This window comes from Salvelinus fontinalis, chromosome 20 (assembly GCF_029448725.1).
Source record: "Salvelinus fontinalis isolate EN_2023a chromosome 20, ASM2944872v1, whole genome shotgun sequence".
NCBI lineage: Eukaryota > Metazoa > Chordata > Actinopteri > Salmoniformes > Salmonidae > Salvelinus > Salvelinus fontinalis.
Window position 1 is genome coordinate 40,457,193 of NC_074684.1, and position 22,833 is coordinate 40,480,025.

At 43.6% G+C, this 22,833-nt stretch overlaps 1 protein-coding gene across 2 annotated transcripts in view; it reads right to left on the reverse strand.

Moving 5' to 3' along the window:
• Positions 1-22,833, reverse strand: part of phip (pleckstrin homology domain interacting protein) — a 116,918-nt gene that overhangs the window by 67,693 nt on the left and 26,392 nt on the right. For both annotated transcript variants that reach the window (XM_055873401.1, XM_055873402.1), the window contains 6 exons: positions 22,702-22,742; positions 16,456-16,554; positions 11,585-11,741; positions 9,955-10,089; positions 5,845-5,973; positions 1,728-1,953 (listed from right to left, as the gene is read on the reverse strand). In XM_055873401.1, coding sequence (XP_055729376.1) covers positions 1,728-1,953; positions 5,845-5,973; positions 9,955-10,089; positions 11,585-11,741; positions 16,456-16,554; positions 22,702-22,742 — 787 coding nt within the window. The remainder of the gene's footprint in view (positions 1-1,727; positions 1,954-5,844; positions 5,974-9,954; positions 10,090-11,584; positions 11,742-16,455; positions 16,555-22,701; positions 22,743-22,833) is intronic.

Consider the following 22,833-nt stretch of genomic DNA (forward strand, 5'->3'; position numbering starts at 1 on the left):
TAGAGCAGATTAGGACCAATATCCTACATCATGACTCTCTGGTGCCTCTAGAGCAGTTTAGGACCAATATCCTGCCAATATCCTACATCATGACTCTCTGGTGCCTCTAGAGCAGATTAGGACCAATGTCCTACATCATGACTCTCTGGTGCCTCTAGAGCAGATTAGGACCAATATCCTACATCATGACTCTCTGGTGCCTCTAGAGCAGATTAGGACCAATATCCTACATCATGACTCTCTGGTGCCTCTAGAGCAGTTTAGGACCAATATCCTACATCATGACTCTCTGGTGCCTCTAGAGCAGTTTAGGACCAATATCCTACATCGTGACTCTCTGGTGCCTCTAGAGCAGTTTAGGACCAATATCCTACATCATGACTCTCTGGTGCCTCTAGAGCAGTTTAGGACCAATATCCTACATCATGACTCTCTGGTGCCTCTAGAGCAGTTTAGGACCAATATCCTGCCAATGTCCTACATCATGACTCTCTGGTGCCTCTAGAGCAGTTTAGGACCAATATCCTGCCAATGTCCTACATCATGACTCTCTGGTGCCTCTAGAGCAGATTAGGACCAATATCCTGCCAATGTCCTACATCATGACTCTCTGGTGCCTCTAGAGCAGATTAGGACCAATGTCCTACATCATGACTCTCTGGTGCCTCTAGAGCAGTTTAGGACCAATATCCTACATCATGACTCTCTGGTGCCTCTAGAGCAGATTAGGACCAATGTTGAATGAATTTTATGAGAAATGCAACTGTTTGGATTGAATGTAATTAATTGTATTTGAAGCTGTGGTGTTGATTGTCATTTGTATTGATTATTTTGAATGTGTTGTATTGATGTCGTCAGGGGAACATTGTAAATGAGATCCTGGTCTCAGTGGATTCCCCTGAATAAATACAAGTTCAATTAATACATATAGAATATATTAAACTATTGTAGAGTTTCTGCACCTAAATATAAACAGGACCTGCACACAAAATGAGTACCTATGTCTGTCAAAGTCAAGCAAATCCAGATAAGCCAACCACTATCTTGTGGATGAAATAAATGTCACAGGAGGAGGTGACTCCCTGACAAACTGACATGCACCTGAGGAGGAGGAGGAGGAGACTCCCTGACAAACTGACATGTACCTGAGGAGGAGGAGGAGGAGGAGGAGGAGGTGACTCCCTGACAAACTGACATGCACCTGAGGAGGAGGAGGAGGAGACTCCCTGACAAACTGACATGTACCTGAGGAGGAGGAGGAGGAGGAGGAGACTCCCTGACAAACTGACATGTACCTGAGGAGGAGGAGGAGGAGACTCCCTGACAAACTGACATGTACCTGAGGAGGTGGAGGAGGAGACTCCCTGACAAACTGACATGCACCTGAGGAGGAGGAGGAGGAGGAGGAGGAGGAGACTCCCTGACAAACTGACATGTACCTGAGGAGGTGGAGGAGGAGGAGGAGACTCCTTGACAAACTGACATGTACCTGAGGAGGAGGAGGAGGAGACTCCCTGACAAACTGACATGTACCTGAGGAGGAGGAGGAGGTGACTCCCTGACAAACTGACATGTACCTGAGGAGGAGGAGGAGGAGGAGACTCCCTGACAAACTGACATGTACCTGAGGAGGTGGAGGAGGAGGAGGTGACTCCCTGACAAACTGACATGTACCTGAGGAGGAGGAGGAGGAGGAGGAGGTGACTCCCTGACAAACTGACATGTACCTGAGGAGGTGACTCCCATCTGTGGTATGAGCTGTTGGTCTCTGCAGCTCTCCCGTCCGGGTACGAGGCGTTGGTATGGAGGAGGGTGGGGGTTCCCGTCCACGTCCACCAGGAAGGGAGGGGGCATGAGGTGTGGTGCCTGCTGGGTCTGCTCGTCCAACACGTAGTTATTAACATCACGGATCAACGGGCGGTAGTCAGTATGGAAGAACATCTGGTCCGCTATCTGAGGGAGGGAGGGAGAGAGGGAGAGAGGGAGAGAGGGAGAGAGGGAGGGAGGGAGAGAGGGAGAGAGGGAGAGAGAGGGAGGGAGGGAGGGAGGGAGGGAGGGAGAGAGAGAGAGAGAGAGAGAGAGAGAGGGAGGGAGGGAGGGAGGGAGGGAGGGAGAGAGGGAGGGAGGGAGGGAGGGAGGGAGAGAGCGAGGGAGGGAGGGAGGGAGGGAGGGAGAGAGCGAGAGAGGGAGGGAGGGAGGGAGGGAGAGAGAGAGAGGGAGGGAGAGAGAGAGAGAGGGAGGGAGGGAGGGAGGGAGGGAGGGAGGGAGGGAGGGAGGGAGGGAGGGAGGGAGGGAGGGAAAGATTTGGTTTATAGTGTAGATTTGTTGAGTAGTTTTACAAAAGGTTGCAGACCTAGTACTCTAATAATAGTAGAAGTAGTATCGTATCATAGTAGTATCGCAGTAGTATAGCAGTAGTAGAAGTAGCATATTATGTAGTATAGTATAGCAGTAATTAAGTAGTAGCAGTAGTACAAGTAGCATAGTATTATACTAGCAATAGTATATTATCGTAGGGACCATAGTGGTTGTAGTATAGTAGTAGTAATATAGTACATTTAAGTCATTTAGCAGACGCTCTTATCCAGAGCGACTTACAAGTACATACATTCATACTTTTTTGTACTGGTCCCCCGTGGGAATCGAACCCACAACCCTGGCGTTGCAAGCTCCATGCTCTACCAACTGAGCCACACGGGACCAGTAGTATAGTAGTATAGTTGTAGAAGTAAAGTATCACAGTAGTAGTGGTATAGTATCAAATCAGTAGTAGTAGTAGTAGTAGTAATAGTATAGTATTGTAGTAGTAGTAGTAGTAGTAGTAGTAGTAGTAATAGTATAGTATTGTAGTAGTAGTAGGAGTAGTATAATATCGTAGTAGTAGTATAGTACTGTGGTCATAGAAATAGATAGTGTAGTAGTAATAGTATTGTATTAGTAGTACTCGTAGCAGTAGAACAGTATTGTAGTAATAAAAGTAGTATAGTACCATAGTAGTAATATCGGGGTAGAAGTAGTATAGTACCGTAGTAGTAGTAGTAACATAGTAACATAGTAGTATAGTAGAAGTAATAGTAGTATGGTATCTTAATAGTCGTAGTAGTAGTACAGCATTGTAGAAGTAGTATAGTGTAGTAGTAGTAAAGTATCGTAGTAGTAGTAGTAGTAGTAGTAGTAGTAGTAGTATGACAGTAGTTGCAGTAAAAGCAGTATAATATCATACCAGTAGTATTAGTAGTATTATAGCATCATATTGGTACTAGTAGTAGTGTATTATCGTACAAGTAGTTGCACTAGTATTAGTATAGTAGAATAGTGTCATAGTAGTAGTACAAGTAGTATATAATTATATTAGTAGTAGTAGTAGTATAGTATCGCAGTAGTCATAGTAGCTGTAGTATAGTAGTAGTAGTAGTAGTATAGAATCACAGTAGTAGTTTTAATATAGTTGTATAGTAGTAGTAGTAGTAGTAGTAGTATAGTATCACAGTAGTAGTGGTAGTAGTGGCATTGTATTGTAGTAGATGTAGCCGTAGTAGTAGTAGTAGTAGTAGTAGTAGTAGTAGTAGTAGTAGTAGTAGAATTGCAGTACAGTAGCAGTGGTAATAGCGCCATAGTAGTATTGTATCATAGTAGCAGTAGTAGCAGCAGAGTATCATAGCAGTAGAAGTATTAGTAGTATAGTATCGTAATAGTCGTAGTAGTCATACAGTACCGTAGAAGTAGTATGGTGTAGTAGTATTATTAGTAGTAGAGTATAGTGTAGTAGTACTATCATAATATAGGAGTAGTAGTACTAGTAGTAGTAGTGACATTAATAGTAGTAGTAGTAGCAGTAGCGTAATATAGTAGTAGTAACAGTAGTAGTAGTAGTGGTACAGAAATGTAGTAGTAGTATAGTAATGTATTAGTAGTAGTAGTAGTAGTAGTAGTAGTAGTAGTGTTATATTATTGTAGTATAGTAGCAGTAGTAGCAGCAGCAGTAGTAGTGCTATAGTATTTTAGTAGCGGTAGTAGTAGTAGTGTTATAGTATTATAGTAGGAGTACAGCAGTCGCAGCATAGTAGTAGTATTGTAGTACTAGTAGTGTGGTAGTAATATCATAACATAGGAGTATTACTTCTAGTACTAGTAGTAGTAGTAGCAGCTGTATCGTAATATAGTAGTAGTAGTAGTATTAGAAGTAGTGTTATAGTAAGGTAGTAGTAGCAGTAGTAGTATTGTTACTATATTGTAGTATAGTAGCAGACGTAGCAGCAGTAGCAGTAGCAGTGTTATAGTATTGTAGTAGTGGTAGTAGTGTTATAGTAGTAGTATAGTATTAGCAGTAGTAGTAGAAGTGGTATAGTATTGTAGTAGTGGTAGTAGTGTTATAGTAGTAGTATAGTATTAGCAGTAGTAGTAGAAGTGGTATAGTATTGTAGTAGTGGTAGTAGTGTTATAGTAGTAGTATAGTATTAGCAGTAGCAGTAGCAGTGTTATAGTATTGTAGTAGTGGTAGTAGTGTTATAGTAGTAGTATAGTATTAGCAGTAGTAGTAGAAGTGGTATAGTATTATAGTAGCAGTGTAGTAGTATCAGTATAGTAGTAGTATAGTAGTACTAGTTGTATAGTTTAGTAGTACTATCGTGCTATAGGAGTAGTGGTTCTAGTACTAGTAGTAGCAGTATCGTAATATAGTAGTAGTAGTAGTAGTAGTAGTAGTAGTAGTAGTAGTAGTAGTAGTAGTACAAGTAGTAGAAGTAGTGGTATAGTAATGTAGTATTATTGTAGTAGTATTACAGAAGTAGTAGTAGTGGTAGTGTTATAGTAATGTAGTATTATTATAGTAGTAGTAGTAGTATTATAGAAGTAGTAGTAGTAGTAGTAGTAGTGTTATAGTAATGTGTTGGTAGTATTGTAATACTGGTAGTAGTAGTAGTGTAGTAGTAGTAGTAGAAGTAGTATTATAGTAGTATATAGTGGTGGTAGTTGACAACTCCATTGTGTCCTCCTCCCAGAGCGCTAAGAACCTTGGCGTGATCCTGGACAACACCCTGTCGTTCTCCACCAACATCAAGGCGGTGGCCCGTTCCTGTAGGTTCATGCTCTACAACATCCGCAGAGTACGACCCTGCCTCACACAGGAAGCGGCGCAGGTCCTAATCCAGGCACTCGTCATCTCCCGTCTGGATTACTGCAACTCGCTGCTGGCTGGGCTCCCTGCCTGTGCCATTAAACCCCTACAACTCATCCAGAACGCCGCAGCCCGTCTGGTGTTCAACCTTCCCAAGTTCTCTCACGTCACCCCGCTCCTCCGCTCTCTCCACTGGCTTCCAGTTGAAGCTCGCATCCGCTACAAGACCATGGTGCTTGCCTACGGAGCTGTGAGGGGAACGGCACCTCAGTACCTTCAGGCTCTGATCAGGCCCTACACCCAAACAAGAGCACTGCGTTCATCCACCTCTGGCCTGCTCGCCTCCCTACCACTGAGGAAGTACAGTTCCCGCTCAGCCCAGTCAAAACTGTTCGCTGCTCTGGCCCCCCAATGGTGGAACAAACTCCCTCACGACGCCAGGACAGCGGAGTCAATCACCACCTTCCGGAGACACCTGAAACCCCACCTCTTCAAGGAATACCTAGGATAAAGCAATCCTTCTGCCCCCCCCCCCCCCCCCCCTTAAAAGATCTGATGCACTATTGTAAAGTGGCTGTTCCACCGGATGCCATAAGGTGAATGCACCAATTTGTAAGTCGCTCTGGATAAGAGCGTCTGCTAAATGACTTAAATGTAATGTAAATGGTAGTAGTGTTATAGTAATTGTAGTAATATAGTATAGGAGTAGCAGACTCCCTAGTGTGTACCTTGTCATACTTGCTGCTGGATCCGAAGCCGAAGATGAGCAGGTGACCATGTGAGTCTGTAGCAGCAAAGTGCTGTCCATCAGGACTACACTTACAGTCAAACACCGCCCCATGGCCTTGGCCTTCAATCTAGAGACAACACAGAGAACCAGAGAGTTATTACAGTCAAACACCGCCCCTTGACCTTGGCCTTCAATCTAGAGACAACACAGAGAACCAGAGAGTTATTACAGTCAAACACCGCCCCTTGACCTTCAATCTGGAGACAACACAGAGAACCAGAGAGTTATTACAGTCAAACACCGCCCCATGGCCTTGACCTTCAATCTAGAGACAACACAGAGAACCAGAGAGTTATTACAGTCAAACACCGCCCCATGGCCTTGGCCTTCAATCTAGAGACAACACAGAGAACCAGAGAGTTATTACAGTCAAACACCGCCCCATGGCCTTGGCCTTCAATCTAGAGACAACACAGAGAACCAGAGAGTTATTACAGTCAAACACCGCCCCATGGCCTTGGCCTTCAATCTAGAGACAACACAGAGAACCAGAGAGTTATTACAGTCAAACACCGCCCCATGGCCTTGGCCTTCAATCTAGAGACAACACAGAGAACCAGAGAGTTATTACAGTCAAACACCGCCCCATGGCCTTGGCCTTCAATCTAGAGACAACACAGAGAACCAGAGAGTTATTACAGTCAAACACCGCCCCATGGCCTTGGCCTTCAATCTAGAGACAACACAGAGAACCAGAGAGTTATTACAGTCAAACACCGCCCCATGGCCTTGGCCTTCAATCTAGAGACAACACAGAGAACCAGAGAGTTATTACAGTCAAACACCGCCCCATGGCCTTGGCCTTCAATCTAGAGACAACACAGAGAACCAGAGAGTTATTACACTACCCCTTGACCTTGGCCTTCAATCTGGAAAAGGGGAAAATGTAGAGTAGTTACCATAGATGGGTAAACACTGGATAGGGGGTGTTACCGTGCGTTTACCCTCCACTACACCACTGGATAGGGGGGGGGGGGGGGGGGGGGTGTTACCGTGCGTTTACCCTCCACTACACCACTGGATAGGGGGGGGGGGGTGTTACCGTGCGTTTACCCTCCACTACACCACTGGATAGGGGGGGGGGGGGTGTCACCGTGCGTTTACCCTCCACTACACCACTGGATAGGGGGGGGGTGTTACCGTGCGTTTACCCTCCACTACACCACTGGATAGGGGGGGGGGTGTTACCGTGCGTTTACCCTTCACTACACCACTGGATAGGGGGGGTGTTACCATGCGTTTACCCTCCACTACACCACTGGATAGGGGGGGGGTGTTACCATGCGTTTACCCTCCACTACACCACTGGATAGGGGGGGGGGGGTGTTACCGTGCGTTTACCCTTCACTACACCACTGGATAGGGGGGGGGGTGTTACCGTGCGTTTACCCTCCACTACACCACTGGATAGGGGGGGTGTTACCGTGCGTTTACCCTCCACTACACCACTGGATAGGGGGGGGGGGGGGGTCACCGTGCGTTTACCCTCCACTACACCACTGGATAGGGGGGGGGGTGTTACCGTGCGTTTACCCTCCACTACACCACTGGATAGGGGGGGGGGGGGGGGTGGGTGTTACCGTGCGTTTACCCTCCACTACACCACTGGATAGGGGGGGGGTGTTACCGTGCGTTTACCCTCCACTACACCACTGGATAGGGGGGGGGGTGTTACCGTGCGTTTACCCTCCACTACACCACTGGATAGGGGGGGGGGTGTTACCGTGCGTTTACCCTCCACTACACCACTGGATAGGGGGGGGGGGGGGGGGGGTGTTACCGTGCGTTTACCCTCCACTACACCACTGGATAGGGGGGGGGGGTGTCACCGTGCGTTTACCCTCCACTACACCACTGGATAGGGGGGGGGGTGTTACCGTGCGTTTATCCTTCACTACACCACTGGATAGGGGGGGGGGGGGTCACCGTGCGTTTACCCTCCACTACACCACTGGATAGGGGGGGGGGGTGTTACCGTGCGTTTACCCTCCACTACACCACTGGATAGGGGGGGGGGGGGGTGTTACCGTGCGTTTACCCTCCACTACACCACTGGATAGGGGGGGTGTTACCGTGCGTTTACCCTCCACTACACCACTGGATAGGGGGGGTGTTACCGTGCTTTTACCCTCCACTACACCACTGGATAGGGGGGGGGGGGTGTTACCGTGCGTTTACCCTCCACTACACCACTGGATAGGGGGGGTGTTACCGTGCGTTTACCCTCCACTACACCACTGGATAGGGGGGGTGTTACCGTGCGTTTACCCTCCACTACACCACTGGATAGGGGGGGGGTGCCGAGTACTCGGACAAAACAAGTATTGTAACGGATAAGGATCATTTTCCGAATACGATTATGACAAGTTTTTTTTGTAAATGTCTGTCATCGGAAATAATATAATTTTCAGACGCCAGTCTCTCTTTCACTCAAACAGTGTGAAGCGCTGTGTGCTCCAATCTACTTCTGGCTCGTTCTTCGGTCTGTAAAGAAACCGGGCGGGGTATCAGTTGAGCCAGCTGCAATGATTGGATTAGAACAAGCCGCTGCTCTCATTTCCCCAGACAGACACGCGCGGTTCTGTTACAGTCACTCGTGTCAGGGCACAAGTTACCCCTTTGTAGAAAGTTTATTTTGATTGTAGAAATGTTGTGGCATAAGAGAGATGAAGTTTTTCTCCTCTTGAAAGTGAAACGCTACATTGGGGCGAGTTCTCCCACCTTCATCTAAATGTGTCTGGAGTAAATGCAGGCAGTACTAGCCAGCCATGCATTAGGCTATTTACTAACCTATTTCATTGATCATTGAATAGGACTATGAATAGGACTATAAGTATGTGGATTTTCAGCTGTGATTTACCTTTGAACAATGTGAATGAGTGAAGGAACATAACGATCCTCTCTGAGTGACAGAGCAGTAATGAAGGAACAAAACGATACTCTCTGAGTGACAGAGCAGTAATGAAGGAACATAACGATGCTCTCTGAGTGACAGAGCAGTAATGAAGGAACATAACGATGCTCTCTGAGTGACAGAGCAGTAATGAAGGAACATAACGATGCTCTCTGAGTGACAGAGCAGTAATGAAGGAACAAAACGATGCTCTCTGAGTGACAGAGCAGTAATGAAGGAACATAACGATCCTCTCTGAGTGACAGAGCAGTAATGAAGGAACAAAACGATGCTCTCTGAGTGACAGAGCAGTAATGAAGGAACATAACGATGCTCTCTGAGTGACAGAGCAGTAATGAAGGAACATAACGATGCTCTCTGAGTGACAGAGCAGTAATGAAGGAACATAACGATGCTCTCTGAGTGACAGAGCAGTAATGAAGGAACAAAACGATACTCTCTGAGTGACAGAGCAGTAATGAAGGAACATAACGATGCTCTCTGAGTGACAGAGCAGTAATGAAGGAACATAACGATGCTCTCTGAGTGACAGAGCAGTAATGAAGGAACATAACGATGCTCTCTGAGTGACAGAGCAGTAATGAAGGAACATAACGATGCTCTCTGAGTGACAGAGCAGTAATGAAGGAACATAACGATGCTCTCTGAGTGACAGAGCAGTAATGAAGGAACATAACGATGCTCTCTGAGTGACAGAGCAGTAATGAAGGAACAAAACGATGCTCTCTGAGTGACAGAGCAGTAATGAAGGAACAAAACGATGCTCTCTGAGTGACAGAGCAGTAATGAAGGAACATAACGATGCTCTCTGAGTGACAGAGCAGTAATGAAGGAACATAACGATGCTCTCTGAGTGACAGAGCAGTAATGAAGGAACATAACGATGCTCTCTGAGTGACAGAGCAGTAATGAAGGAACAAAACGATGCTCTCTGAGTGACAGAGCAGTAATGTGACCTTGAGGTATAGACTTCATCGGTATTTAAAGTGCACGTCTGGGTGTTTCCGAACCTGAGTAAGTCTGATTACAAGTATCAAGTGTGATAAAATGGATACAATTAGGAATACGAGTATGACAACATCAACCCAGAACCATCATAAACACACACACACCCCATCTGCCCCCCTGCCTCACCATGTTGAAGTAGGATCGTATCTTGACCCCCCTGGCCAGGTCCCAGACGATGGCGTTCCCATCATGCCCGGCGCTGAACAGGATGCGGGGGTCAAAGGGGTGTGGCTCCAGGACAAACACCTCGTCCTCATGACCCTGGAATCGATCAATTACAGAATCCATCAAATTAGTGTGTGTGTGTGTACATGTGTGAGGTGTGAGTGTGTGTGTGTGTGTGTGTGTGTGTGTGTGTGTGTGTGTGTGTGTGTGTGTGTGTGTGTGTGTGTGTGTGTGTGTGTGTGTGTGTGTGTGTGTGTGTGTGTGTGTGTGTGTGTGTGTGTGTGTGTGTGTGTGTGTGGGCAGTGGTGTACAGTACTTCAGTATAAATACTTTAAAGAACTACTTAAGTAGTTTTTGGGGTATCTGTACTTTACTATTTATGTTTTTGACAACTTTTACTTTTATATCACTACATTTCTAAAGGAGATAATGTATTTTTTACTCCATACATTTTCCCTGACACCTAAAAATACTCATTACATTTTGAATGTTTAGCAGGACAGGAAAATTATCCAATTCACACACTAAACAGAGAACATCCCTGGTCATCCCTACTGCCTCTGATCTGGAGGACTCACTAAACAGAGAACATCCCTGGTCATCCCTACTGCCTCTGATCTGGAGGACTCACTAAACAGAGAACCTCCCTGGTCATCCCTACTGCCTCTGATCTGGTGGACTCACTAAACAGAGAACATCCCTGGTCATCCCTACTGCCTCTGATCTGGAGGACTCACTAAACAGAGAACATCCCTGGTCATCCCTACTGCCTCTGATCTGGACGACTCACTAAACAGAGAACATCCCTGATCATCCCTACTGCCTCTGATCTGGAGGACTCACTAAACAGAGAACATCCCTGGTCATCCCTACTGCCTCTGATCTGGAGGACTCACTAAACAGAGAACATCCCTGGTCATCTCTACTGCCTCTGATCTGGACGACTCACTAAACAGAAATGCTTTGTTTGTAAATCATGTCTGAGTGTTGTTTGGTGTGCCCCTGGCTATTCATAAATACATAAATACATTTAAAAAAATAACATTTGTGCAGTCTGGTTTGCTTAATATATGGAATGTTTTATTATTCGTACTTTTACTTTTGATACTTAAGTATATTTATAACCAAATACTTTAAGACTTTTACTCAAGTTGTATTTCACTGGGTGACTTCCACTTTTACTTGAGTCCTTTTCTATTAAGGAATCTTTACGTTTAATCAAGTATGACAATTGGGTACTTTAATGATCGGCTATGAAAAGCCAACTGAGATTTATTCCTGATTATTATTTGACCATGCTGGTCATTTATGAACATTTTGAACATCTTGGCCATGTTCTGTTATAATCTCCACCCGGCACAGCCAGAAGTGGACTGGCCACGCCTCATAGCCTGGTTCCTCTCTAGGTTTCTTCCTAGGTTCTGGCCTCTCTAGGGAGTTTTTCCCGGCCACCGTGCTTCTACACCTGCATTGCTTGCTGTTTAGGCTGGGTTTCAGTACAGCACTTTGAGATATTAGCTGATGTACGAAGGGCTATATAAAATAAACTTGATTTGATTAGATTTGTCCACCACTGTGTGTGTGTTTGTACCATCAGTATGTGGATGAGGTTTCCGGTGGTGGAGTTCCAGACTTTGAGCGTCAGGTTGTTGGCGGCGGTGATGACTGTGTTGTCGTGACGATCCCAGGCTACCATGGTAACCTTCAGCTTGGTCACCTTGTCCTCCAGCGGAGGGGGATTGTACTTCCTGGTAGACAGATGACATCACAACATTAATAAATACATCACAAATCAGAGCTCTGAATGAAGATTTTTCATTTGGTAGGACAAAATTTAGGAGCACCAGAAATAATATATTTTTATGGATTGAGAGCCTTTATTAATTCCATCTACTTTTGAAAGACATGTTGTGCTCTAGAAACTAATATAGACGATTCAACAACAGCTTATTTCCACAAATGTTTTTTTAATCAGAAATGATTGGTTGAATGACGTTCTAAGGTTCTAAGTGCTGCTTGAGGTTCGCTCCCAGGTTGTGTCACAGACGGCCGTGACAAGAGCAGCCTCATAGGGCGGGAGGGTTTGGTTGCTCTAGCAACTCCTCGTGGCGGGCCGGGCGCCTGCAAGCTGACTTCTGTCAGTCAAACAGTGTTTCCACCGACACATTGGCTTCCGGGATAAGCATCCCTGGTCATCTCTCTACCTCTGATCTGGAGGACTCACTAAACAGAGAACATCCCTGGTCATCCCTACTACCTCTGATCTGGAGGACTCACTAAACAGAGAACATCCCTGGTCATCCCTACTGCCTCTGATCTGGAGGACTCACTAAACAGAGAACATCCCTGGTCATCCCTACTGCCTCTGATCTGGAGGACTCACTAAACAGAGAACATCCCTGGTCATCCCTACTGCCTCTGATCTGGAGGACTCACTAAACAGAGAACATCCCTGGTCATTCCTACTGCCTCTGATCTGGAGGACTCACTAAACAGAGAACATCCCTGGTCATCCCTACTGCTTCTGATCTGGTGGACTCACTAAACAGAGAACATCCCTGGTCATCCCTACTGCCTCTGATCTGGAGGACTCACTAAACAGAGAACATCCCTGGTCATCCCTACTGCCTCTGATCTGGAGGACTCACTAAACAGAGAACATCCCTGTGTGTTAAGAAGCACCACGTTTTGGCGATTTTCAGAGAACATCTCGATCTTCGCGTCTCGAGCAAAGAGGATGCAGAGAGAGATGGGGAGATGCAGTGATAAGACAAGATCGTTACTAGCGATTAGATATCACGAGATTGGGGAGAAAAATGGGGATTTTTTTTTAGAACAAAAACATTTCTAATGATTGCTTGGTACCTTCATGTGCATAACATATTCACGTTTCAGATCATATATATATTTTTTCCACTTTTTTTCTCCCCAATTTCGTGAAAACAATCTTGTCTCATCGCTGAAACTCACCAACGGGCTCACAATCATACGTCTTCTTGAAACATGACCCGTAAAACCTTCTTAACACCTGCTCACTTAACACGGAAACTAGCTGCACCAATGTGTCTGAGGAAACACTGCTCAACTGACCCACCAAAATTAACCTGCTGGCACCCGGCCCGCCACAAGGAGTCACTAAAGTGCGATGAGCCAAGTAAAGCCCCCCCCCCCACGTCCAAGCCCTCAACTAACCTGGACAATCCTGGGCCAATTGTGCGCCGCCCTATGGGACTCCCGGTTACGGCCGGTAACGACACAGCCTGAGATCGAACCCGGGTCTGTAGTGACGCCTCAAGCACTGTGATGCAGTTCCTTAGTTCCGCAGCACAACTTTCAGATTATTTACTCAAATATTTGTTATGTGTAAGACATGTTTTCTTTGCAAACAGCTATATACAGTGCAAATCCAAAGGTATTCCCATTGGCGTTTTTCCTTTTTTTTGTTGCATTACAATTTCAATTGATTTTTATTTGATTTCACGTAACGGACATAAACAAATTAATCCAAATTGGTGAAGTGAAATTTAAAAAAATGACTTGTTTTAAAGTATTCTAAAAAACAAAAAACAGAAAAGTGGTGCGTGTATATGTATTCACTCCCTTTGCTATGAAGCCCCTAAATAAGATCTGGTGCCACCAATTACCTTCAGAAGTCACATAATTAGTTAAATAAAGTCCACCTGTGTGCAATCTAAGTGTCACAATCTGTCACATGATCTCAGTATATATACACCTGTTCTGAAAGGCCCCAGAGTCTGCAACACCACTAAGCAAGGGGCACCATGAAGACCAAGGAGCTCTCCAAACAGGTCAGGGACAAAGTTGTGGAGAAGTACAGATCAGGGTTGGGTTATAAAAAAATATCCGAAACTTTGAACATCCCTCGGAGCACAATTAAATCCATTATTAAAAAAATTGAAAGAATATGGCACCACAACAAACCTGCCAAGAGAGGGCCGCCCACCAAAACTCACAGACCAGGCAAGGAGGGCATTAATCAGAGAGGCAATGTCAAGAGCTTTGGAAGTTTCTTCAAGTTCAGTTGCATAAACCATCAAGTGCTATGATGAAACTGTCTCTCATGAGGACCGCCAGAGGAATGGAAGACCCAGAGTTACCTCTGCTGCAGAGGATAAGTTCATTACAGTTACCAGCCTCAGATATTGAAGCCCAAATAAATGCTTTACAGAGTTCAAGTAACAGACACATCTCAACATCAACTGTTCAGAGGAGACTGTGTGAATCAGGCTTTCATGGTCGAATTGTTGCAAAGAAACAACTACTAAAAGACACCAATAAGAAGAAGAGACTTGCTTGGGGCAAGAAATACGAGCAATGGACATTAGACCGTTGGAAATGTGTCCTTTGGTCTGCAGAGTCCAAATTTGAGATTTTTTGATCCAACCGCCGTGTCTTTGTGAGACGCAGAGTAGGTGAACGGATGATCTCCGCATGTGTGGTTCCCACCATGAAGCATGGAGGTGGTGGTGTGATGGTGTGGGGGTGCTTTGCTGGTGACACTTAACCCGCAAGGAACACTTAACCAGCATGGCTACCACAGCATTCTGCAGCAACACGCCATCCCATCTGGTTTCCGCTTAGTGGGACTATGACTTGATTTGACTACTTAGTGGGACTATGAACAGGACAATGACCCAACACACCTCCAGGCTGTGTAAAGGCTATTTGACCAAGAAGGAGAGTGATGGAGTGCTGCATCAGATGACCTGGCCTCCACAATCATCCAACCTCAACCCAATTGAGATGGTTTGGAATGAGTTGGACCGCAGAGTGAAGGAAAAGCAGCCAACAAGTGCTCAGCATATGTGGGAACTCCTTCGAGACTGTTGGAAAAGCATTCCAGGTGAAGCTGGTTGAGAGAATGCCAAGAGTGTGCAAAGCTTTCATCAAGGCAAAAGGTGGCTACTTTGAAGAATCTAAAATAAATCAAAATGTTACATTTATTCAACCTTTATTTAACTACATAAATAACCTTTATTTAACTAACCTTTATTTAACTAACCTTTATTTAACTAACCTTTATTTAACTAGTTAAGAACAAATTCTTATTTACATTGACGGCCTACCCCGGCCAACCCCTAACCCGGAAGACGCTGGGCCAATTGTGTGCCGCCCTATGGGACTCCCAATCATGGCCGGTTGTGATACAGCCTGGAACCGAACCAGGGTCTGTAGTGACACCTCTAGCACTGAGGTGCAGTACCTTAGACCGCTGTGCAACTCGGGAGCAAAAGAAATTATAACACTGTGCTGGTAACTACATGATTCCCTATGTTACTACATGATTCCCTATGTTACTACATGATTCCCTATGTTACTACATGATTCCCTATGTTACTATATGATTCCCTATGTTACTACATGATTCCCTATGTTACTACATGATTCCCTATGTTACTACATGATTCCCTATGTAACTACATGATTCCATATGTAACTACATGATTCCCTATGTTACTACATGATTCCATATGTTACTACATGATTCCATATGTTACTACATGATTCCATATGTTACTACATGATTCTACATGATTCCATATGTTACTACATGATTCCATATGTTACTACATGATTCCATATGTTACTACATGATTCCATATGTTACTACATGATTCCACATGTTACTACATGATTCTATATGTTACTACATGATTCCATATGATTCTATATGTTACTACATGATTCCATATGATTCTATATGTTACTACATGATTCCATATGATTCTACATGTTACTACATGATTCCATATGATTCTATATGTTACTACATGATTCCATATGATTCTACATGTTACTACATGATTCTACATGTTACTACATGATTCCATATGATTCTATATGTTACTACATGATTCCATATGATTCTACATGATTCTACATGATTCTATATGTTACTACATGATTCCATATGATTCCCTATGTTACTACATGATTCCATATGATTCTATGTGTTACTACATGATTCCATATGATTCTAAATGTTACTACATGATTCTACATGATTCCATATGTGTTATGTCATAGTGTTGATGTCTACAATATTATCATACAATGTAGAAAATAGTACAAGTTAAGAAAAACCCTGGAATGAGTAAGAGTTAAGATGAGTAGGTGTGTAAAAACATTTGTCTGGTACTGTATATCACATGGAGTGTGTGGTGTGTGTGTGTGGTGTGTGTGGTGTGTGTAATGTGTGTAGTGTGTGTGTAGTGTCTGTGTGTGTGTGTGTGTGTGTGTGTGTGTGTGTGTGTGTGTGTGTGTGTGTGTGTGTGTGTGTGTGTGTGTGTGTAGTGTGTGTAATGTGTGTAGAGTGTGTGTGTGTAGTGTGTGTGTAGTGTGTGTGTAGTGTGTGTAGTGTGTATAGTGTGTGTGTAGTGTGTGTGTGTGTGTGTGTGTAGTGTGTGTAGTGTGTGTGCAGTGTGTGTAGTGTGTGTGTACCCTGGTAACTTGGCCTGCATGTCCAGTAGAATGCTCCTCCACTCCTGCTGATGGAGCTGCCAGATACGAGCTGTACCATCCCTGCTGCCACTCACAAACCTACACACACACACACACACACACACACACAAGCAGTGTTATACACCGTAGGCAGGTGTGGAGAGAGTAAACAGAGTATGCAGATGTAACAGTATAACTTTACGTCGTCCCCTCGCCCCGACACGGGCGCGAACCAGGGACCCTCTGCACACATCAACAACAGTCAACCACGAAGCGTCGTTACCCATCGCTCCACAAAAGCCACGGCCCTTGCAGAGCAAGGGGCAACCCTACTTAAAGTCTCAGAGCAAGTGACGTAACTGATTGAAATGCTACTAGCGCGTACCCGCTAACTAGCTAGCCATTTCACATCCGTTACACAGAGTAAACAGAGTATGCAGAGTAAACAGAGTAAACAGAGTATGCAGAGTAAACAGAGTAAACAGAGTATGCAGAGTAAACAGAGTCTGCAGAGTCTGTAGAGTAAACAGAGTATGCAGAGTAAACAGAGTATGCAGAGTAAACAGAGTCTGCAGAGTAAACAGAGTATGCAGAGTAAACAGAGTATGCAGAGTAAACAGAGTATGCAGATTAAACAGAGTATGCAGAGTAAACAGAGTATGCAGATTAAACAGAGTATGCAGAGTCTGTAGAGTAAACAGAGTATGCAGAGTAAACAGAGTAAGCAGAGTAAACAGAGTATGCAGAGTATACAGAGTATGTAGAGTAAACAGAGTATGCAGAGTCTGTAGAGTAAACAGAGTATGCAGAGTAAACAGAATAAGCAGAGTAAACAGAGTATGCAGAGTATACAGAGTATGTAGAGTAAACAGAGTATGCAGAGTAAACAGAGTATGCAGATTAAACAGAGTATGCAGAGTCTGTAGAGTAAACAGAGTATGCAGAGTAAACAGAGTATGCAGAGTAAACAGAGTATGCAGATTAAACAGAGTATGCAGAGTCTGTAGAGTAAACAGAGTATGCAGAGTAAACAGAGTAAGCAGAGTAAACAGAGTATGCAGAGTATACAGAGTATGTAGAGTAAACAGAGTAAACAGAGTATACAGAGTATGCAGAGTAAACAGAGTATGCAGAGTAAACAGAGTCTGCAGAGTAAACAGAGTATACAGAGTCTGCAGAGTAAACAGAGTATGCAGAGTAAACAGAGTCTGCAGAGTAAACAGAGTAAACAGAGTCTGCAGAGTAAACAGAGTAAACAGAGTAAACAGAGTATGCAGAGTCTGTAGAGTAAACAGAGTATGCAGAGTAAACAGAGTCTGCAGAGTTAACAGAGTAAACAGAGTATGTAGAGTTAACAGAGTATGTAGAGTACACAGAGTATGCAGAGTAAACAGAGTATGCAGAGTAAACAGAGTATGCAGAGTAAACAGAGTAAACAGAGTCTGCAGAGTAAACAGAGTATGCAGAGTATGCAGAGTAAACAGAGTAAACAGAGTATGCAGAGTCTGCAGAGTAAACAGAGTATGCAGAGTAAACAGAGTATGCAGAGTAAACAGAGTAAACAGAGTATGCAGAGTAAACAGAGTAAACAGAGTATGCAGAGTAAACAGAGTATGCAGAGTAAACAGAGTATGCAGAGTAAACAGAGTAAACAGAGTATGCAGAGTAAACAGAGTATGCAGAGTAAACAGAGTATGCAGAGTAAACAGAGTAAACAGAGTATGCAGAGTAAACAGAGTATGCAGAGTAAACAGAGTATGCAGAGTAAACAGAGTCTGCAGAGTAAACAGAGTAAACAGAGTATGCAGAGTATGCAGAGTAAACAGAGTATGCAGAGTAAGCAGTGTTAACAGAGTATGTAGAGTAAACAGAGTCTGCAGAGTAAACAGAGTAAACAGAGTATGCAGAGTAAGCAGTGTTAACAGAGTATGCAGAGTAAACAGAGTAAACAGAGTATGCAGAGTAAACAGAGTAAACAGAGTAAACAGAGTATGCAGAGTAAACAGAGTATGCAGAGTAAACAGAGTATGCAGAGTAAACAGAGTAAACAGAGTAAACAGAGTAAACAGAGTATGCAGAGTAAACAGAGTATGCAGAGTAAACAGAGTATGCAGAGTAAACAGATTATGCAGAGTAAACAGAGTATGCAGAGTAAACAGAGTATGCAGAGTAAACAGAGTATGCAGAGTAAACAGAGTCTGCAGAGTAAACAGAGTATGCAGAGTATGCAGAGTAAACAGAGTATGCAGAGTAAGCAGTGTTAACAGAGTATGTAGAGTAAACAGAGTCTGCAGAGTAAACAGAGTAAACAGAGTATGCAGAGTAAGCAGTGTTAACAGAGTATGCAGAGTAAACAGAGTAAACAGAGTATGCAGAGTAAACAGAGTAAGCAGAGTAAACAGAGTCTGCAGAGTAAACAAGGTATGCAGAGTAAACAGAGTCTGCAGAGTATGCAGAGTAAACAGAGTATGTAGAGTAAACAGAGTAAACAGAGTATGCAGAGTAAACAGAGTAAACAGAGTAAGCAGAGTAAACAGAGTATGCAGATTAAACAGAGTAAACAGAGTATGCAGAGTAAACAGAGTAAACAGAGTATGCAGAGTAAACAGAGTATGCAGAGTAAACAGAGTATGCAGAGTAAACAGAGTAAACAGAGTATGCAGAGTAAACAGAGTAAACAGAGTATGCAGAGTAAACAGAGTATGCAGATTAAACAGAGTATGCAGAGTAAACAGAGTAAACAGAGTATGCAGAGTAAACAGAGTATGCAGATTAAACAGAGTATGCAGAGTATGCAGAGTAAACAGAGTATGCAGAGTAAACAGAGTATGCAGATTAAACAGAGTATGCAGAGTAAACAGAGTCTGCAGAGTAAACAGAGTCTGCAGAGTAAACAGAGTATGCAGAGTAAACAGAGTAAACAGAGTATGCAGAGTAAACAGAGTAAACAGAGTATGCAGAGTAAACAGAGTATGCAGATTAAACAGAGTATGCAGAGTATGCAGAGTAAACAGAGTATGCAGAGTAAACAGAGTATGCAGATTAAACAGAGTATGCAGAGTAAACAGAGTCTGCGGAGTAAACAGAGTCTGCAGAGTAAACAGAGTCTGCAGATTAAACAGAGTATGCAGAGTATGCAGAGTAAACAGAGTATGCAGAGTAAACAGAGTATGCAGATTAAACAGAGTATGCAGAGTAAACAGAGTCTGCAGAGTAAACAGAGTCTGCAGAGTTAACAGAGTCTGCAGAGTAAACAGAGTCTGCAGAGTAAACAGGGTATGCAGAGTAAACAGGGGCGGCAGGGTAGCCTAGTGGTTAGAGCGTTGGGCTAGTAACCGAAAGGTTGCAAGTTCAAATCCCTGAGCTGACAAGGTACAAATCTGTCGTTCTGCCCCCTGAACAAGGCAGTTAACCCACTGTTCCCCGGTAGGCCTTCATTGAAAATAAGAGTTTGTTCTTAACTGACTTGCCTGGTTTAAAAAAAAAAAAAAAAAAAGGTTAAATGTAAGTCGCTCTGGATAAGAGCGTCTGCTAAATGACTTAAATGTAATGTAAATGTAAACAGAGTCTGCAGAGTAAACAGAGTCTGCAGAGTAAACAGAGTAAACAGAGTCTGCAGAGTAAACAGAGTATGCAGAGTAAACAGTCTGTAGAGTAAACAGAGTCTGTAGAGTAAACAGAGTCTGTAGAGTAAACAGAGTAAACAGAGTATGCAGAGTAAACAGAGTATGCAGAGTAAACAGAGTCTGTAGAGTAAACAGAGTATGCAGAGTAAACAGAGTAAACAGAGTATGCAGAGTAAACAGAGTCTGTAGAGTAAACAGAGTCTGTAGAGTAAACAGAGTAAACAGAGTAAACAGAGTAAGCAGAGTAAACAGAGTATGCAGAGTAAACAGAGTATGCAGAGTAAACAGAGTATGCAGAGTAAACAGAGTATGCAGAGTAAACAGAGTCTGTAGAGTAAACAGAGTCTGCAGAGTAAACAGAGTAAACAGAGTCTGCAGAGTAAACAGAGTAAACAGAGTATGCAGAGTAAACAGAGTATGCAGAGTAAACAGAGTATGCAGAGTAAACAGAGTATGCAGAGTAAACAGAGTCTGTAGAGTATGCAGAGTAAACAGAGTCTGTAGAGTAAACAGAGTAAACAGAGTAAACAGAGTATGCAGAGTAAACAGAGTATGCAGAGTAAACAGAGTCTGTAGAGTAAACAGAGTCTGCAGAGTAAACAGAGTAAACAGAGTCTGTAGAGTAAACAGAGTCTGCAGAGTAAACAGAGTATGCAGAGTAAACAGAGTCTGCAGAGTAAACAGAGTAAACAGAGTAAACAGAGTATGCAGAGTAAACAGAGTATGCAGAGTAAACAGAGTCTGTAGAGTAAACAGAGTAAACAGAGTATGCAGAGTAAACAGAGTCTGTAGAGTAAACAGAGTAAACAGAGTAAACAGAGTATGCAGAGTAAACAGAGTATGCAGAGTAAACAGAGTCTGTAGAGTAAACAGAGTCTGCAGAGTAAACAGAGTAAACAGAGTCTGTAGAGTAAACAGAGTCTGCAGAGTAAACAGAGTATGCAGAGTAAACAGAGTATGCAGAGTAAACAGAGTCTGTAGAGTAAACAGAGTAAACAGAGTATGCAGAGTAAACAGAGTATGCAGAGTAAACAGAGTCTGTAAACAGAGTAAACAGAGTATGCAGAGTAAACAGAGTATGCAGAGTAAACAGAGTCTGTAGAGTAAACAGAGTAAACAGAGTAAACAGAGTATGCAGAGTAAACAGAGTATGCAGAGTAAACAGAGTATGCAGAGTAAACAGAGTCTGTAGAGTAAACAGAGTCTGCAGAGTAAACAGAGTAAACAGAGTAAACAGAGTCTGCAGAGTAAACAGAGTAAACAGAGTAAACAGAGTATGTAGAGTAAACAGAGTCTGCAGAGTAAACAGAGTAAACAGAGTAAACAGAGTATGCAGAGTAAACAGAGTATGCAGAGTAAACAGAGTATGCAGAGTAAACAGAGTCTGTAGAGTAAACAGAGTAAACAGAGTAAACAGAGTATGCAGAGTAAACAGAGTATGCAGAGTATGCAGAGTAAACAGAGTCTGTAGAGTAAACAGAGTAAACAGAGTAAACAGAGTCTGTAGAGTAAACAGAGTAAACAGAGTAAACAGTTTCTGCTTATCTGCCACACACACACACACACACACACACACACACAGTATAAACCCGTATCTGGCACACACACACACACAGTATAAACCCTTATCTGGCACACACACACACACACAGTATAAACCCTTATCTGTCACACACACACACACACACACACACACAGTATAAACCCTTATCTGTCACACACACACAGTATAAAACCTTATCTGTCACACACACACAGTATAAACCCTTATCTGTCACACACACACACACACACACACAGTATAAACCCTTATCTGCCACACACACACACACACACAGTATAAACCCTTATCTGTCACACACACACACACACACACAGTATAAAACCTTATCTGTCACACACACACAGTATAAACCCTTATCTGGCACACACACACAGTATAAACCCTTATCTGTCACACACACACACACAGTATAAACCCTTATCTGTCACACACACACACACACACACACACACACAGTATAAACCCTTATCTGTCACACACACACACACACACACACACACACACACACACACACACACACACACACACACACACACACACACACACACACACACACACACACACACACACACACACACACACACACCCACCCAGAGGATAAACCCGTATGTGTCACACACACACACACACACACACACACACACACACACACACACACACACACACACACACACACACACACACACACACACACACAGTATAAACCCTTATCTGTCACACACACACACACACACCCAGAGGATAAACCCGTATGTGTCACACACACACAGTATAAACCCTTATCTGTCACACACACACACACACACACAGTATAAACCCTTATCTGTCACATACACACACACACAGTATAAAACCTTATCTGTCACACACACACAGTATAAACCCTTATCTGTCACACACACACACAGTATAAACCCTTATCTGTTACACACACACAGTATAAACCCTTATCTGTCACACACACACACACACACACACAGGATAAACCCTTATCTGTCACACACACAACACAGTATAAACCATTATCTGCCACACACAAAGAAGATAAATCCTTACCTGTCACTGCAGTTTGAAAACTGGATGCTGTCCACTTTATCCTGAGGGAGAGAGAGAAAGAGAGCAAGAGGAGAGAGAAAGAGAGAATGGGAGAGAGAGAGAGAGAGAGAGAGAGAGAGAGAGAGAGAGAGA